This window comes from Barbatula barbatula (assembly GCF_947034865.1).
Source record: "Barbatula barbatula genome assembly, chromosome: 10".
Taxonomy (NCBI): Eukaryota; Metazoa; Chordata; class Actinopteri; order Cypriniformes; family Nemacheilidae; genus Barbatula; species Barbatula barbatula.
The window spans coordinates 17,974,401-17,994,684 of record NC_136773.1 but is presented as its reverse complement, the minus strand read 5'-3'; the positions used below and the strand labels follow the sequence as shown (position 1 = coordinate 17,994,684).

The 20,284-nt window shown below is 42.4% G+C and overlaps 1 protein-coding gene across 1 annotated transcript in view; it reads left to right on the top strand.

Annotated features, from left to right (window-relative positions):
- Positions 1 to 20,284, top strand: part of znf423 (zinc finger protein 423) — a 135,570-nt gene that overhangs the window by 59,773 nt on the left and 55,513 nt on the right. The window contains exons 4-5 of the mRNA XM_079466138.1: positions 1,904 to 5,337; positions 6,806 to 6,890. Coding sequence (XP_079322264.1) covers positions 1,904 to 5,337; positions 6,806 to 6,890 — 3,519 coding nt within the window. The remainder of the gene's footprint in view (positions 1 to 1,903; positions 5,338 to 6,805; positions 6,891 to 20,284) is intronic.

Below are 20,284 nucleotides of genomic sequence, written 5' to 3'. Positions count from 1 at the left end.
AGTCAGAGGGATTGCATTAGCATTAATAGATTTATAATTCGCCAGAATGACCACATGTGCCAGGAGGTTTTTATTCTTTTATGTTCTGTTCTTTTCTGTCCTCTGCCTTTTTTCCACTCCTTTTTTTCTGACTCTGAACTCTGGCAAGTGTTTCTTTGTATCTCTTGCACTGTGGTACATATCTGTGTCTCAGCAGGATGGCCTACCTGTCAGTCGGCACCCCCCCTCACCGCCACCTCCACACCCTGCCCCTCTCACCTCAACAGTGGCTGGATCACAGAAAGACCTGTCAGGGGCCACGTCTTATTGTGCAGCCAAAGAATTCACCATGGTTAAGTCCCTTACGGCCTTTTCATCCTCACTCTTTCAGTGGGCCACTGCAACACTTCCTCTCCCGTGTTGCACGGGTTTTAGGTTGTGTTGAGATGACTCTTGTCCTGACACGAACACAAAAGCATGAGAACAGAACAGCGAGGAGGGCTCTGTAGTTGAAGGAGGGGTGGCTAAAGAGTTAAAGGGGATTGCTTTTATTCAACTCTTTGTCTGCAGACAGTGACACAAAAAACAATGTCAACACTCTTAAAGACTCCAGTTTTGATGTTTACTCCCAGTACATTATGAAAACACAATTGCCATCCTGTTGGCTTTACATATAAATAAACACAAAATAGGTCACAAGGTGGCCAGAAGCTTTAGAAAAGAATTATCATTTTCACAGATATACTCTACTTGTCAGGTTCCTTTATTTGCTTTTCTTCTCTTTTTTGTCCTTCTGTGTAAGCCTTTCTCTGTTATGTCACATTCCTTCTCTTTTTCTGATATCTCTATTTTTAACTTTTTTCTTTACTTACTTTGAATTCATTTCCTTGCTTTGAGCCAAATTCATAATTCATGGTTTTACAAATTTCTACCCACAAACCCCCATGGAGATTTATTTGTTCTGCACAGCACCTACATTTTAAAGTGGATCGATTCATCACTTGAATTTATTTTCTACAAATTCTGCTGTGCTCACCTTTGTGTAATGGGAGAGTAGTGGGCGGAAGTAAAATCCTACAACTGCCATATGGAGTTGAAGTTATTAGTTTTTACAATACACGCTGAGGTGATGCACTTTTCTTTGTTCTTTTTTCTTTATCTTTTCCCCAGCACATTAGGTCGTAGCTTGTGACTCTGTTTCAGTGGGGTTTTCATTTCCAATTAGAAAACACATTATTAGAGGCCATTGTTACATTTGGCTTGTGAGTACAGATGGAGTTTTCGGGGATGTGGAGTTAGTATTATCCTCTGTAAACATACAGTTTTTTTTTGTAGGAATCTGTTATACCAGAGGCTTTTTTCAGCACATTAAGAATGAACATACAACTTAGTGAAAATAAAGCAAACAAACAGTGCAGTGATAGAAAATTCTGTGTTTGTCTGCGCCGCAGTGGGACTCTGTGCTTGCAGCATCCCTGCTCAATAAGTCATGAGATCTCTCCCTCGCTTTTCTTTGGAGGCTGCTAGTTAAGATGCTAAATAGATGACGTGTGGACTGTGTCAGACCACATCAGATTGCACAAAGCAGGACAGAATTAAGAACAACACACAAACAACGGAAAAAACAATGTTATGATTTTGTATGCATTGTCCAGTAAGAGGCCCATCCTTTTTGAATTTGTTCTAATCAATTTTGAGAAGCTTTTCAATCTGGTAACCATAATGAAAATACGATAAAGCAGATCCAAATCTGGGGGATATGGGGATGAGCTTGTTTGCTGAGGGAGGATAAGAGGATAAAAAATACATCTTTGTCCTTATTTCTCAATTCCTTTGGGGTTTGCTGTCTTTAGTTCTTTGATTCTATTTTGATATTTTTTCTGCCTCTTTAACATTTTAATTCTGTCTGTGTTTTGCATTGCAGATGGTGATGATGACCCGGGGCTCTCCTGGGTGGCGTCCTCTCCCTCTAGCAAAGACGTGGCATCGCCGTCACAGATGCTAGGGGACGGCTGCTGCGATATGGGCATGGGCACAGGGGAGGAAGAAGGGGGCTCTGGCCTGCCTTATCCCTGCCAGTTCTGCGACAAGTCCTTCAGTCGCCTCAGCTACCTGAAGCGCCACGAGCAGATCCACAGTGACAAGCTGCCCTTCAAGTGCACCTTCTGCAGTCGTTTGTTCAAACATAAACGCAGCCGCGATCGCCACGTCAAGCTGCACACCGGTGACAAAAAGTACAGCTGCCAGGAGTGCGAGGCAGCTTTTTCACGAAGCGATCATCTTAAGATCCACCTCAAGACGCACAGCTCCAGCAAACCATTCAAGTGCAGCATTTGCAAGCGGGGCTTTTCCTCGACCTCCTCTCTGCAGAGCCATATGCAAGCGCATCGGAAGAACAAGGAACATCTGGCAAAGAAAGATCAGGGGAAACGTGATGGATCTAACAGTGATGTAGCTGACCAGGACCAGGATCTGTACATGTGTGATTACTGTGAGGAAACGTTCAGTCAGACAGATGAACTTGAAAAACATGTACTGACACAGCACCCGCAGCTCTCAGACCGTGCAGAACTGCAATGCATCCACTGCCCTGAAATCTTCACTGATGAAGGCACTCTGCTCACCCATATTGACAGAACGCACGCCAACAAAAAACACAAATGCCCAATGTGTGCCGAGCAGTTCTCATCTGTAGAGGACGTCTATTGCCATCTTGACAGTCACCGGCAGCCGGACTCCAGTAACCATAGTGCCAGTCCTGATCCAGTCCTGGGTAGCGTGGCATCTATGAGCAGCGCTACACCTGATTCCAGTGCCTCCTTAGAAAGAGGATCGACCCCAGACTCCACCCTGAAACCTGGACAAAGCAGACGTAAGCTTGCCCCATCTTCTGACCATGATGACGGAAGCTGGTCAGGCAAAGTGACCTACAGTTGTCCATATTGCTCAAAGAAAGATTTTAACAGCCTGGCTGTCCTGGAGATTCATCTGAAGACCATCCATGCAGACAAACCTCAGCAGAGCCACACCTGCCAGTTCTGTCTGGAAACCCTGCCTACTCTCTATAACCTCAATGAGCATGTTCGTAAAGCACATCGATCGAGCGGGAGCTCTGCATCTAACTTTCCCCTTCTGCAGTTCAGTAACATTTCAGCCTTTCATTGCAACTACTGTCCTGACATGTTTGCAGACATCAACAGCCTGCAAGAGCACATCCGTGTTTCTCACTGCTTACCTGGAGGTGTGGTTGCTGGATCCACCACATTGGAGGGCAACCATGCTTTCTTCTGCAACCAGTGCTCTATGGGCTTCCTTACAGAGTCATCCCTCACGGAGCACATTCAGCAGACCCATTGCAACAGTGGTAGTGGAGTAACCAAGATGGAGTCTCCGGTTTTGCAGGCCTCACAGTCTTTCATGGAGGTGTACTCTTGCCCCTACTGCACCAACTCTCCCATCTTTGGCTCTCTCCTCAAACTTACTAAACACATCAAAGAAAATCATAAGAACATCCCACTCGCCAATAACAAGCGCAAAGTCAAAGTGGCAGACTTGAGCCCGGCCTCATCTGATGTGGAGATATCCTCCCCTAAACGTCATCGAGTAACTGGGGATACTACTCCAGCTGTTGCTAATGGAGACTTTCCCTGCAATCAGTGTGACCTTCGATTCAATAGCTTTGAGGGTTTCCAAGCCCATCTCAAGTCCCATCTGGAACTGCTGCTGAGGAGACAGTCATGCCCGCAGTGCAACAAAGAGGACTTTGATTCCCAAGAGGCATTGCTTCAGCACTTGACAATACACTACACCACCACCTCCACACAGTATGTTTGTGAGAGCTGTGACAAACAGTTCTCTTCTGTTGATGATCTACAAAAACACTTGTTAGACATGCATACCTTTGTGCTGTACCACTGCACGCTGTGTCAAGAAGTCTTTGATTCCAAGGTGTCCATCCAAGTTCACCTGGCCGTCAAGCACAGCAACGAGAAGAAAATGTACCGCTGCACTGCATGTGCTTGGGACTTCAGGAAAGAGAGTGACCTGCAGCTACATGTGAAGCACAGTCATTTGGGTCATTCCACTGGACCAGGGGCAACTGGAAAAGCACGGAAGTGTATATTTTGTGGTGAGTCCTTTGGCACGGAAGTAGAACTACAGTGCCACATCACTACCCACAGTAAAAAGTATAACTGCCGCTTGTGTGGGAAGGCGTTCCACGCTATTGCCCTGTTGGAGAGACATCTCAGAGAGAAGCATTGCATTTTTGATGGAGGAAATGGCAATGGAAATGGAGGAAGCCAAAATGGGACACCCAACGGGGTGACTCAAAGTTCTAAACGTTCAGCAGCAGGATCGACTGTTGCTGCTGAGCAGGCGGATTTGCAGAACATGCTTTTGAAAGGAGGCGGTCAGGAAACGGCCAACAGCCATGAAGCCAGTGGTGGTGAAGAAGAGCTGGATGCCTCAGAACCAATGTATGCCTGTGACATATGCGGTGCTGCCTATACCATGGAGTCTCTGCTCCAAAATCACCGCCTTCGAGACCACAACATTAGACCAGGTGAAGATGATGCGGGGACGAGAAAAAAGAAGGCAGATTTCATTAAGGGTAACCACAAGTGCAATGTTTGCTCGCGGACCTTCTTTTCAGAGAATGGCTTGAGGGAACATGCCCAGACGCACCGTGGCCCGGCAAAACACTACATGTGCCCTATCTGCGGTGAACGTTTCCCTTCATTGCTTACTCTCACAGAGCACAAGGTCACCCACAGCAAGAGCTTGGACACAGGCACCTGCCGTATCTGTAAGATGCCCCTGCAGAGTGAGGAGGAGTTTATTGAGCACTGCCAGATGCACCCTGACCTGAGGAACTCCCTCACAGGCTTCCGCTGTGTTGTCTGTATGCAAACTGTCACCTCAACATTGGAACTAAAGATCCATGGAACTTTTCACATGCAGAAGATCTCTTCATCTAGCGTCAGTGGTGGAGCAGGTGGAGGATCAGCCTCATCGTCTCCCAATGGCCAGCTGCAGACCTACAAACTTTATAAATGTGCCCTATGTCTCAAAGACTTCAGGAATAAGCAGGAGCTGGTCAAGATAGACGTCAATGGCCTGCCTTATGGCCTTTGCGCTGGCTGCATGAGTCGGGGCACAAATGGCCAGTCTCCAAGTGTTGTTGTCACCCCACAAGAGGCTGGGGAGAAGAACTCATCTGGACTTCGGTGCCCAGAGTGTGCAGTCAAATTTGAGACCATGGACGACCTGGAAAACCATGTTCAGATGGATCATCCAGAGATGAGCCCTGAGACCAGTGGAGCAAAGAAAGTCACAGATGCTTCACCTATCCCTAAAGTAAGTGGCAAAATCTCACAGTAATGATACACTCGAGTGAGTCCGGACAATTTTATACAGTTAAAGTGATACTTCACCCAAAAATGAAAATTCTGTCATCATTTACTCACCTTCAAGTTGTTCCGAATGTGTATACATTACTTTGTTCTGATGAAAACAGAGAAATATATTTGGAATAATGCTTATAAACCAAGCAGATCTCAACACCCATTGACTACCATAGAAGGAAAAATTACTTTGTCATTTTTTGTTCTGTTGAACACACAAGAATACATTTTGAAGAATGTAAGACAGCAAACAGTTCTGGGGCACTTTAGACCACCATTGTTTTTTTCCTACTATGGTTGTCAATGGGTGTTGAGATCTGTTTGGTTATAAGCATTATTTCAAATATCATTCTCTGTCTTCATCAGAACAAAGACACTTATACACATTTGGAACAACCCGAATGTGAGTAAATGATGATAGAATTTCATTTTTGGGTGAAGTCCCTTTCCCTTTAAGACACACTTAAAAAATATGATTGTAGTTGTGTTCTATGCAGAATGTGAAAACAAGTGGCATCTTCAAACACAAATAGATAAACATTATCTGAAACTAACTTTGCAAGTTTCCTCTGAAGCAAATGACCGAACTTGAAATCTTGTAACCTTAAATTTCTTTAGTCAGTGACCCTTTAGAAATTAATTACAGGTGTAGTTTACCAAAAAACGTATTAAAATACCTTTTAGTTTTTGGGTGAACTATCCCTTTAGGTGTCCAAGTGCTTTTAAAGGCCACTGTATGTTATCTTTACTCTCTCTCTCTCTCTCTCTCTCTCTCTCTCAGTTCAATGTTATTTAGCTTGACAGGATATTAAAATGTATTCTTCTCTTTTGTCAGTTTGATCCTTCGAATATGAAGATCATAGATTACTCTTAGCCATTGTCAACAAGCACCAGGCATTTTGATAAAATCGTATGTTAAAAAATGGTTGTGTATTTGCTTAGGATACCTCTAAGATCATCTTAGTTTTTCGCTTTCTAGTTCTCCAATGTGTCTTCTGTCTACCTTGTTTCTTTTCCTATTATCTCTTTTCTTTTGGCAGTTCAAAGAAGAATTTTATGCAATTTCTTTTGAAAAGAGGAGACATTGCCAGCAACCATTTTCTGGCAGTATTTTTACTGTATAGCCTAAGTTCCCTGTGTTCCCAAAGTGTTCTGAGTCAAAGAGAGATGTGTGAATTCATGGCTACATTACTACTGGCCCCAGAGGGTTCAGCAGCCTCATCCTGCTGGGCTATTGTACAAGCTGTTCGCTTCACTAGATATTGACAGTGAACTTCCAGGGACGCTCAATCTTTACCTGTGCTTTTGTCTCAGCTCAATGTAACAGATAGGAGAATCTCTGCCTGGTGTTTGCGAGCAGTGTGTTCAGATTTTAAAAAGCCTGTTCAATGTGAATCCCAATCCTGTGTTTTCCCTTGTAGAAGAAGACGTATCAGTGCATCAAATGCCAAATGACTTTCGAGACGGAACGAGAGATCCAGATCCACGTTGCCAATCATATGATCGGTAAGTCCGCTCAACTGTTTCCTCTGCCAGTGTGCGTGTTACGTGTGTGTGTGTATGTGTGTGTGTGTTTGGCGGTTTGCCCGTCGCTTCTCCTGCATTCCTACCCTTATTTGCTGCCGTAGTCTGCCCCGGCACAATCTCTCACTCCCTGCACACAGGTGTGAGACAGACAGGTGAAATGAACAGCTCTATTTCTGGAAGTGCAGACATCGCTCTCAACAGCTGTTCCATTGTTTAACACTTGACTACGCAGCTGAGGCCTCGGCTGCAGGTCTGATTGCTCTGTTAACTCTTCACCATGCAGCCGAGACCAGGACTGCAGGTCTTGCTCCTTCAATAAAGGCCAACAAACAATTAGGTTCCCTTTCATTCCCCTTCATTTAAGTCTTGAAGCTTGTCGTGGACAATTACACATTTTGTTCTTTGGTTCTTGTTGTGTTTTTCTAAACGTATGCTTGTGGAAGGGGTGTTATTGACACATTGCAATTACAATATGAACCCATCTGTCCCATATTCACGAAAGGATTGAGTGGAGATCCAGAGCAAGGTTAGCTAGGGTAATAAATCCAAAAGGTATTGATGACTTAATTGTGTTTTTCAGGAATGTAGAGAGCGCTGGGTGAAACTTTTTAGATGTGCTCCAGGTGGATGATATTTTCCATCGCTTGTTGTTTGTTTCTTTGGCTTGTGGCCCTAGCTGCAGTATATGAGCTTAACTGAACGATTCCTCTGTACTTGTTTTATATGCTTCCTCCCTTGGTGTTGTTATTCTTTAAGTAATAATTGCTGCAGCAGCACACTGTAGTGTAGATTAACGAGCTGGGCCTGTGAGTAATTTCACAGAACAAACGGCGCAATGCTCCGAGCCTCAGCAACTTCCCAGCCTTCCCCAACCTTGACAGCCGATACTGGAGCTGTGGCGCCTGATATATTCTTCTAGTCCTACTGAGCCTTCTGCATCCGTCTTAAGAAAGGTACCAAAACACAGTGTGTATTCGCAGTCTGAGCATTCGTGTATTTTTCTTTCTTTTTTAGTTAGCAATCTAATCTATGCGCCATGCGGTCTCATGTTCATTTTCTCCTTCGTGTAAAGTTCACGAATGCGCTTAGCACCCAATTATTCCTCTATTAACTAGCCTGATTTCACCTTCAACCTTGATTCTTCCCATGCACCCATTCTCTTTCCCATCTCACATGACCCGTCACCATTCATTCACAGCCTAACTCCATCCAGCCTGCCCAATCTCAGGCCAACACAATCCAATTTGGACCACGCTGAGACTCTCCCCTTTCATCCCCCATCCGCTCTCTCTCCTCCTCTCTGAAGATACTGATGGTCGAGATAGATGCTGCATGTGAGACTGAAAAGGCGGATCGTATGTCTCTCCCCATCGCCATGGAGGGAATTTTGGGTTAATTAACATCATAATTGTCAGAAAAACTGGAGGAGATTAATTATGGAATTGAGGCAGATTATTTTAAGAGCCGTTGTTATTTTATTATTTTTTTCACCCCTCTTCAAAGATTGATGACGTCTTTGAATAATGAAGAGGGAGTTGTGCATTAACCTTTATCAGACTTTCAGGAAAATTGAAGCGATTTCACAAAGGAGTTCTAGCATTAGCGCTAGTGCGCTCCGCGTCTTTTGCTTTCTTCTCCAGATTAAGAAGCAATCATTAAAAAGCTACACTATCTGTCCGCTTTGATACATGACGAGTAAGACTATTATAAGACTTTGATATTTTAGGCTCTCTCTTTTAGGTTAGAATTTGCTAGTATACACAATGCGTTTTTAGCAAAACAATGAAAAAAAATCTAAATCTCCTACATGATTCTCCTCCCGGTTTTCTTTCTATATTTTTTTATTATGGAATGCAACAGATTGATGCAATGAACTGATATAAAGCAATTACGGAAATGACTGCGTTTTGTTAGCAAAAGCCCGGTGTTTAGTTTCATTGTGACAAATAGTTAATAGTTGTTGATCATTTGACTTGAATTTACTAATTGGGTGAGCAGTAGACTACGTGTTCTTCTCCTGCCGCGTTAAACATAACAATTTAGCTTTGTGCTTTTTGCTCACTGTTTGGCAGCTGTGGAAATCACACGAATTTGATTTCTCCGCCGCCCATGTTTCACCAGCGCGTTCCACTATGCATATTCATACGTGTTCGTGTGCCAAAAGCATCTGTGTGCATTTAAGCGTGCGCGAGCATGCCGTTGTTGAATGTACAGTATGTGGAATTCGTAATAAGGTTGTGGGACAAATTGGCAATTCATACAGTTTTTTTTAGTTCATGATACTGTACTGATATTATCACACCAACATGAATTTCTACATGAATATATTTCAATGTTACAGGCCATAATTTAGAGCAAATCTGTGAGATGCCCAAATATAGCAGCCTTAAAGGGTAAGTTCACCCCAAAATGAAAATTCTGTCATCATTTACTCACCCTCTTGTCATTTGAAAACCTGTATGACTTTCTGGAAAAAAAAGGTATTTTGATGTTGATAATGAACAACAGTGGTACTCATTCACTTCTATTGTACAGACGCGAAACATGCAAGTCAATGAGTACGATTACCATTCTGCAGTAGAAAGTTATACAGGTTTTGATTACCAGATAACAAGTACATTTTAGTTTTTGGGTGAACTATCGCTTTAAGTCAGCTAACACACATTTAATTTAATATTAAAGTTATAGTTTACCCCAAAATTTATTATTTACTCATTTACCCTCTTGTCCTTTCAAATAAGCATGACTTTCTTTCTTCCACAGAATACAGAAGAAGATATTTCAAAGAATGTTGTTAACTGGACCCCATTCACGTGCATTTTTTTTTTGTTTTGTGTCCTTACAATAGACGTGAATGGGGTCCAGTGCTGTTCGGTTACCAACTTTCTTCTGTGGAAGAAAGTCATGCAGGTTTGAAATGACAAAAGGGCGAGTAAATGCTGATAGTTTCTGAGTGAACTATCAATTTATGTCCAATGAAGATGAGTATGAATATCAGTAGTCAGTATATATAAAGGATTGCAGTATATTTGTATCGTGACCCAAATATTGATATAACATCACATCGCCAGGGACCCGCCGGTTCCCACCTCTAATTCCTGCCCACACACACCCGCTCTTGTGATTGACACATCTGAGAGCTTGACAGACACGTTCTGTCAACTTCCACCTTTTTTGCAACATCTTACCTGCTTGTGGATACACATTTCAGGCGTCCTACCTTTCTACAGAAGTGTGATCATACCTCACCTAGCCTCCCACTCCCCCCCCCCCCACATCCTCTCTCACTTTCCTTTTCCTCTTGCTTTTTCTGTCTCCCTCCCTCTCCCAGTCACCAGTAGTCTGAGGTGACGCCTCATCTCAATCAGTTTACTTCCTCAAACTTGAAACATCTGCTCCCCTCTCTGCCTCTCCTCTTTTCTCCTGTGTCCTTCCTGTGAGCGCAGCATCGCCGCGTGAGCGTGCTGCCTGTGTCATTTTGTGTACCGTCACTTTGCTCTGCTGGCAGCCCAAGAGCATGCACCAATATCAAGAGACTCTCCTCCCACAATTAAAAAACAGCTTCACATGCATACCTTTAACATCCCTTTTACACACCTGAAGGCTTCCTAAGGCATGCTGCAGGTGGTTGGTGCACCTTGAGGTTTTGTGACTTGATCTTTAATTTAGGTTTAAATTACGCCGGTGTCATTTCAAATGTTTTCAGCCCGCGTTCGCGCGGAAGTGGCATTGAACGTAGGTAAGGGAATCAATAAAGATTTCGGGCTATTGCGGTCTGCTGCAAAAGAGCTTGATTACATAGATTTGGGAGGGGTGGAAAAAGCCTAGTGTTTTAATTAATCTGACTGGTGAGGCAGGCGAACTCGATCAGAGCTCCGTTCTCCAGGAGGCGGCAAGCCTGGAGGATTGTGGGTTTATTTTTCCCTGCCTGTTGATTTAAGCCGTGTGATTATTTAATGTAGACGTTTGTCTCCGTGCGGAGAGACCGTGTAACGATTTTCCTTAGCACGGAGGCGGCAACCCGCTTGTATGGAAAGACGAATTTCATTAGCACTGCCCTGATTTCATCTAACGGCCAACAGCACCAGACTACAGAGGGTCATGCAGATATTTATTTACCGTGCGGTTTATACTGCATTATCATTAGTTTCACATTGCAGCGTTTTTCTGGTCGGCTTGTGAAAGAGGTCTGACTGTTCCTATTGGCTTGTTAGTCAGTCTGCAAGGTGGACACATCCTATTGGTCAGCTAGATATTTATTAGTTTTGTGGTCAGGAATTGATTGCCTGTTTTAGAATAAGTCACTGTCAGTGTGGTTTGACAAATTGCATTCAAAGCTTTGTATGTTTTGTGGTGCCGAAGTAGCTCTTAAGAAAAAAGGATCCAGGTAGAGGAGTAGGGGTTAGATATCACTTTTTCTCCTGTAAATGTTTACATTATTGGCTACAGAATAGATTTGAACGGAAGTTGCTGTATAAGCACTTAAAGGGTAGATGACAAATAAACCGTACTTGAGTCCTATGGTGTGATGGACAACATAATTGAAAACTAACCGTTAATAATATATTATTAATCATATTTATATTTGTAATATAGAAAAGCATTAGAGATTTATCTTCATTGTTAAGGGTTTTTTCCCGAGATCAAAGGGCACATGCATGCCTTATGTGCCAGGGTTGGGGAGTAACTGATAACAAGTAACTAGATTACATTTATCAGGATACAGAAATCTGTTACATGATACCTTACATGAAAAAAACTAAATAATCAGATCACAGTTACAATTGGTTAAAAATTTGATTACTATCAGGATTACAATTGTTGCTAAACTAATGTAATTGTTTTAAAATGTGAACGTGTATAAGGTGTTTTTGTGCTGAGCAACCAATTTCTATATACAATTTAATGTTTTCTATTCCATAAAAACATTCCTAAATGCTTTTGAGCTCGTTAAATCTACATCAGATTTAAATCTACATTAAATCTACTTGTTAAATAATCAACAATAATGATTTAATTTTAATCTTGTAGCCCTCTCTAATGAATGAATCTATTTCATCCGATATTCTGCTTTAAGCCACCTTAAGACAATTCTGATTCTGCTTTACTTCTGTGTAAATGAAAATATTTAAATCATTTTGTTTCTTTGTTTTATTTACATATGCGACCCTAAAGTAATCCAAAAGCAATCGGACTACATTACTATTATATTGTGATAATTGGATTACATACACTTACGTCATTTGTAACTGTACCGCATTACATTTTTAAAGTAACCCTCCCAACCCTGTTTATTTTTAATCTACCCTAATGTAACATGTTTATCATATACATCCACACCGGGGTTCGTTTTCACACTAAATGGTTTGTCTTGTCACAAAAGCACCTACTATAAGTTTCCAATCACAGTTTAAAAAGTAGAAAACTTGAAGCACAAAATTCAAGAGAACGGGAAAACAAGGTAACATGCAAAAATAGCTGTTTTGTTCGTTTGTTAAAAATTGATGTAGTCCGTGTGACAACTTTCCCTGGTGACAGCTAGCCCTGGTTTCCCCTATTCATAGTATATATGTGGAACTCAGAGGCAGTTCAAAAATGTTCAAACCACTCTGGGTTTATCTACAGCTATAACAGTCAAGGATTTCTGCTCTCTTTGGACTTACCAGAGAAACAGATTTCTGGCAATAACAGTAATAATTTCCCACCCCATCCAGAAGCACACACTCCATAATGTAAGAGCCGGTTGAACCCTCTCATTTCCCCTGTGAGGGAGACAGCCACTGCTCTTGAACATTTCACTGCCCCATACTAACACCTGTCTCAGACACATGCCACTAACTGAGAGAAAGAACACGAGGAGGAAAAGAACTGAGTTAAGAACTATGGTGTATTGTGTTGTTTAGATGTCCAACTGATGTGATTGAAAGACATTTTTGATGCAGCGTTGATTTTTAGCTTTAAAAGGTCAGGTGTAGCTCACATAGAAATAAATGTTCTGTTTTATTCTTATGAGTTTTAATACTGTATGCTGTTGTTTTTGTAGAACATGCACATAGTTTTTTTTAAAGAACTGTAGCACAGATTTAGCTGTTAAGTGAATGATCATGACAGGAGGATGTCAAGTTTTAAAAAGAGAAAAATGTAACTATAAATGAATAACAGCATATAGGATTACAACAACATGACGGGGAGTAAGTGACGGAAATTTTCATTTGTATACACTATTTTCTTATTTGGGTAAACGTTCCCCCATAAAAACACTTAAAATCACTTCAAAAATGAGCCTGGCAGCAAATGGACGCCATTTTGATTGTTCCTGAAATGACAGGGATGCAAAAAGTGAGAGGGGGAGCTGGATCCAGCTCAGTGACTTTATATTCATATTAATATAACAGAACCCCTTTGAGCCTGTTAGGTTGGGGGCAAAAATAATTCGCGTCCCATCATCGGGCCACCCTCACGGGGACGCGCCTGTGTAGTCACAGGCATTTCAGTACACTGGTTTTAATTTTAGTCTTCATTTAGCACAGCACCCCTTGATCACCTCTGCGCTGCGGCGCTCCCTGCTGGTGGGGGGAGAACTGACGCAACCGCAAACTCTAGAGAGCCAACACTCAAAATCACACGAGTGTATACGTACATACACACTCTCTTTCTCTGTTTCTCACTCTCTTTCTAACACACTCTCACACCTGCAGGGGGCAGCCCGTGGGTCTACAGCTGCGCAGCGGAAAACAATAAAGCCCGCGGAAAAAAATATCCTCTGTGCTCCTGAGAGACCTTCACAAAGAGGAAGATTGTGCACAGAAAAATAATAGTAATAAAAAAATACAGACAGACTGACAGATAAGCAAGACGAGAGGAAAATAAGCTCAAGTAGCAAACAAGAAAACACAAGGCCTCTCAGACAATACAGCGAAGAGCTCGGCCCGGTTTGACATGTTCTTGACACTCCTTGTGATAAGGTGTGATGTTCAGTAATGTTCGCGTTTTGCTAGGCGGGCCAGACACACAGCCTGGATTGTTTTCGGGCCTATACACAGTCCTCAGGGTTCAACAAGTTTTCTCTGGTTCTGCGTTGATTTTTGAAAGCGTAGGAACAGTAAGAGATCATTTCACCTCTCCATCCACTCCTGCTCACCCCCCAATTCATCCTTTTAGGCACGTGGCAAGGAAAAGCATGCAGACACTAATGTTGCACTAATCACCGGAGTACAGAACTCACAGCACGTCCACTCTCCTCTCAATCGCCCTTAATCAGCCAGCACATTTCAATTAGCATATTGTGTTTAACCTCGCTTTCATCTGCCTTTATTAGTGGATTGAGCTGTAGTTCGCCTCTTCACCCCCCTCCGATCAACCCTGACTCTCCCCCTCGCCCGTCACTGCCGAATCACTCCTCTTTCTCTCTCTCTCTCTTCTCGTTTCACTTGTCCTGAATCTCACGTATTGCTCCACTGTGCTTTTTCTCGGTTATAGGTCCAGGGTTGATCGTTTTGGAAATAGTTTGGTTTGATGCTTTATGGATGAGGATATTTCATAGCAGCGATTCTGGAAACACATGACGCTAATGGAATAGTTCACCCAAAATGATAATACTGTCATTATTTATTCATCATTATGTCATTCCCGACTTGTATAACGTGCTGTCTTCTGGAGAACAGAAGAGGTGATGTTTCACAGTCTGCCTTTTTTCTGAAAGGAAAAAGGTGCTGTTGAGTTGGAAAATGACAAAAAAAGGAGAAAATAAGTTGTGCACTGTAGTCTTCTGAAGCAGTAGATTCGCTATATAAATTGATAAGCCCAATAGGACATTTCCCAGGTCACATGACAGGGGGAGCAGTCAAGAATATGGATAGAGGAAAGGAGGTCTGAGGTTTCACTGGGTTCGTTGGGTAGGCATCCTCTGTGTTTGGGGGATAAATTATTATTTTTTGTATTTTTTTTAATAGCACCTTTCCTTGCTATTATCAGAGAGACCTCTCATGAGTTGTGTGTCCGATCCCACTTTCATCACATCCATTATCCTGGGTGAAAGATGCCTTTTGGTGAGGTGCTGCTGATAATGCCCTTTGTATGGTTCCCATCAATGCGAAACATCGCCAGTCATAACGTTGTGTGAGGAACAGTTAAATCAAAAATACATGTTAAAATGTTTCTTTCTACCATCATTTTAAGATCTCAAATTCTTATTAGCATCTATTCAGGTACAGAATGTTGATGTGAAAACTAGTGCAATGCATTATCTTTTACAAAATCCTTAAACAAAAATCTATAGCTTTAAATGGGTTCTGGAGTTGAATTCTCACGAATAATTCACAGAATTTGATGGTAAAACTTTTTCTTGTTTCACGGAATAAAGATAAACACATGGGTTTGAAACATGGTGAGGGTGAGTAAATGACAGAGTTATAACTTTTGGGTGAATTAACAAAGATTTTATTGTCAAACTTGTAGTTTCATATACATATCTTTTCAGAAAAGTAATTTATTCATTTATTACAATGGCAGCCCAATCTCTCTCCATTCGGTCACCATGAGTGATCCATGACCCCCATGTCTGACCCCTCCTCCACCATCTAACACTCATGTGGTCATAGAGCTGCTGACTAACTGTCACCCTGCCTTCTCTTTCCACCCTCCCTGCCTATCGGATGGCCCGTAGGAGAGCCCGCCCAGCTGCAAGGTTTGTCCCCCCTTATCTCTCTCAATTCTTAGATAGATAACCTGAATGAATGACCCCCCTCAAGCACACATACATCTCTCACCGCTTGAGCGGAAGGGGCGGGGACTATAGTGGAGATCAGTGCATGATTGGTCACATAAAGGGGTCATGTCATACATTTTTCATATTCATTATTTTTGTTCCCCAAGGTCCCCATAATTTAATTTTCACGACCATTTTTCACTCTCTCTCTGACCCGTAGAATTAAATCGACCGTTTGCTGCTGTGCATTTAAGATATGTAAACACCCACTTTGCAATGAGACTTATGGTATGAGCTGAAGTTTTGATTTTAAATCCAATATAGTTGCATATGTACAGAAAGAAAAAACACCAGACGCTTGTGACTTAACCTCATGCAAAGCTGAATATGCGAGGCAGGATCAGCTCAGTTTTTGGTGGATTTTCCAAATAATTTATTGTTAGTTGAATACTAACTGGAATAATATGGTACACTCTGTTTGGCATTCTGTTTATTTCCTCACTGTGACTGAATATGTATCGTTGATGAATAATTATGTAGTTTTGGATTAAACAAAATACATAAATTTCACGGTGAGCATTTTTAAGTTTTATTAGGTATTTTATTGCAGGTTTAAATTGTGAGCATTTTTTTAATTCTCAAACATTGTGTTGAACTTTAATATTTTAAAAGATCTTTAAAAGGAGGAATTTACCTTTAAAAAAAAGGACACATGCCAGTTGGTGAGAGATCAAAGTACAGTTATATCATTGGATTATGTCATTGTATCATTGGATTTCCATACTTCATTTCCTGTGCTTATTTACACGTATAAACACATACACATGCACTCACATTACCATAGTGATTCTTTATGCATGGGGCTGGGCCAGAGGCATGAACATACGTACACCTGTACACCTGAATGAAGTCGCTCCCCTGAGAGTTTTTTAATGTCATCACTGATTCTTAGTTATTCATCCCGAGGATTCTGATGCCTGGAGCATTAGTCGCACACGTGTTGTCATGGCAACGCCACATATAGGCTTCCTGTTTGACCCCAGGGTGTTCCCTGTGATGTCATAATGATGTTCTTGTATCAACTAAGGGTGCGCGTTTCATCCTTGTAGCATCACATCGCGATTACTGCGTGTTGTATTTTATCGTCATATCAGTAAGTACAGCAGTCTGGATGTCAGTCACTTCATTTGTGAGTAAAGGATTGTGGGTGCAGGTACAGATGAATGTTTCTCCTTTAGGTCAGATAGGAAGTGATGCTGCAGAGCTCTGTGGAACCCTTTTTTCGCTATAGGCATTGCCCATGTCTGTTATATAGGGAGAGACACTCATACAAAAACGAAAGACGCCTACCAAAAGAGTCCTGGCACGGTCTCTCTGTGTCAGCGCAGGCTTAATGAGGCAGCACGCAAGAAGCTTTAGGAGTCAATGGATGTAGATAATGTGAATGATGGTTCACTTCACTGAGTGCCTGTACGCGAACACGCTAGAGCCAGTGTCTAGCCTAGGGCCACACTGTGTGCATATCTGTGTGTGTGTGTGTATAGGCATATTCCAGCCCCCTCCATCCCGTAGTCACGAGAGCAAAAGAAATCATCATTCCTTCACATTGCATGTGTCACTCCCTGTTATCCAGCCCCTGATGTCTCTATTGTGCGCACCGAGCCGATGTTAGGTTGAGTGGCTTTGGTGAGAGCAGCTATTCCTTAGTGTTCTGATGTTTTAAAAGGGTTGGGTTGGTTTTTATGGCTTGTTAATGGTGTGGCGCTCTCTACTGCAGCCCATGTGGTGTGTACGTGAGCATGGCAACAGATGACAGCCCCTCATGCACATCATAGACCACCTGGAGCTACCCAGGTGGAACCTCAGAGGGGCCGGGCAACGTTTGAGGGAGGGGGGAAGATAGAGGGTGCGCTGCTAGAGGTGAATAGAGAGAGGCAGGTGATGGAAGGGTTGAGAGAGTTAAGGGCCAGAGGTGGACCAAATCATGACTTGACATCTAGCCAAAGTCAACAGCACGCACATGTCTGCATGTATTGTGTGTCATTACTGCACGGCTCTTTAGAATACTTGATTCTGATTGGTCAGTTGCTTCATTGCTTACAAATATATTTTATGATGACTGATAAACTACATGATAATATCAACACTTTATAATAATGTTGTATTGGTTAACATTACTTAATGTTAAGGCAGAGTATGAAGGCACCTTTAATGGCATCCTAATGTCATGTGCAATGTTTATCTAAATTATACATGTTATATGTTTTATTCTTTTTATATTTTAACCAAATAGATGACGTTTAGTAGAAATTATGTAAATATTTTATTCAAACCTGTCTCCATATACCCTCCGACACAGCGTTTTGGACACATCGTAGGTAGCACATGACCCCTAACCCGCTCCATGACGCAATACTCTGTATTCAATTCCTTAACTCTCTCTCTCTGCTTCCATTTCTCTCTATTCTTCTCTTCCCCTCCCTCGAATGGCCCCAACAGAGAATGTCATGTTGAAAAGGGAGAGCGGCAGTAATGTTTTGCCGAAATGTTTGTTTGCAAGGCTGAGTGATGTCTGATCCCCCCGAGAGCTCATTTTGCCACGTTTGCGCTTGATTTGCTTCTTATGCTGTTTATTAAAGGTAATTACAAGCTGTTTGGAGATCTATAAGAGAACTGCTCGGGGGAGCCTCCTCCAAAAGGTGTGGGAACAGAATGGAAAATGAGGTACACTTGCGGCCGGCACTCGGAGACTGCACGGGTGGGGGGTTGCAGGTGCGAAACGCGCGAGGAAAAGTATTTTTACCTGTGTCAGGAACAGCAATTCACGTTGTCGCGTTCTAACCACAGACTCAGGCAGTGCTACAGTTGTTGCGAAAAGTCCTGTGTGAATGTCTTTCCCAGGCAGGACTCGTAGAGGTGCAGCTGCCCCGTTTCCCCCCTATCTCCTCCCTCCTGTCCCAGATCCGTCCAGGTGTGTCTCAGCCAGCTGCCGTGGAGGGGAGGGAGAGATGGTATCGAGAGCCCGTCACCATCCCAACCCTCCCTTCTCTGTGCGGTAATTGTTAAAAAGACAAACAAGCTGCCTGCCTATCTGTGCATAATGAACGGGGGCCAGCCGTAATTTGCTCCTCACTTAATTCGTTAAGTATTCAGAATTTATTTTCTCGAGTGACAGTGGCATCTGTCGTAGCTGGCAGAGAGCACTTCCGTCCATGTGACGCTACGCATTGGATATGTGATGATGAGGAGGGAGAAGTGGCGGTATTAGCACAGAGTTTTAAGTGAAGCATGTCATTTCTAAGCCACTTGTATCACCAGACGAAATTGGAAAAAAAAGGTGGTTTTATGAATGGTTCCCAACTCAGTCCTGCCCCACAGTCAAATCGTTTGATTTTTGATTTACACTACAGTGTTTACACATTTTGAGGGAAATTAGAAATTGGTGTAGTACACCCATAAAAATGTTAAAAAAATGTTTCTCAGCAGTTCCATAGAAAAACCATTTTTGGTTCACTAGAAAACCATTTACTAAAAGTTTCTTTCTTACATTTTTCCACAACAAAGAACCTTTTGTGACAGAAAATGGTGAATTTATGACAACGTGAAGAACCTTTGTTTTTAAGAGTGTAGTCCCTGCAAATTATGCAATGATGGTAAAAGTTAACATAAAAAACAGTGGTTCACTTTAAAATAATCCCCCGTTGACTTTCCATAGCAATCTTTATTCCTATGGAAGTGAAATAGTTAACCCATAACAGACATTTTTTTGTGCTTTGTTCTGTTAAAAGGATACTTCACCAAATTAATTCTGTTATCATTTACTCACCTTAGAGTTGTACAGATTTGTATCTGTATACATTTCTTTGTTCTGATGAACACAGAGAAAGATGTTTGGAAGACTGCTTATATCCAAACAGATCTTGCCCCCCATTGACTCCCATAGTAGGAGAAATTACTAAATCACTTATTTTTTGTTCTGTTGAACACAAAAGAAGACATTTGGAAGAATGTAGAACAGCAAACAGTTCTGGGAAACTTTTGACTACCATTGTAGTTTTTCCCACTATGTTAGTCTATGGGGGGCAACATCTCTCTGGTTATAAGCACTATTCCAAATATCTCACTCCGTGTTCATCTGAACAAATAAATGTATACAGATTTGGAACAATTCGAATGTGAGTAAATGAATAAAGGGGAATCAAGGTGTGCAGTGTGGTCAAGGAAATTTAGCTAAAGAAAAGATGTGGTGTAAGGAAACCCCTTACTAAAACATCAGTGCATGCTTGACCTCTAGTTTGTTTGGATCAAGACACCATAGAAATCTGTGCAGGTGAGCACCCCCGTTTCTCTCTCTCCGCACTGCCAGGTAAACTCTGCAAATAAAGCCTTCTTAAATACTGACTGATAATTAACATCTGCTGTCTGGTGTGATCTTGCTTCTACACATCATCTCTCTGTGTGTGCGTGTGTGTGTGGGAGGTAGGAATAAGCGGATGTCACAGCTCATCAATGCTCTCTGCAAGACGTACAGGAATCAGGGGAAGGCTGACTCTTGATGGAAGGGCGGGGCCACAGAGGGATGGGGTGGAGGCCCCTCAGAGTGTGTGTATGCGTGCAGGTGCGTGGGAGAAAGGGCCACATGGGGCCGGACTCTTCAAAGGCCGCT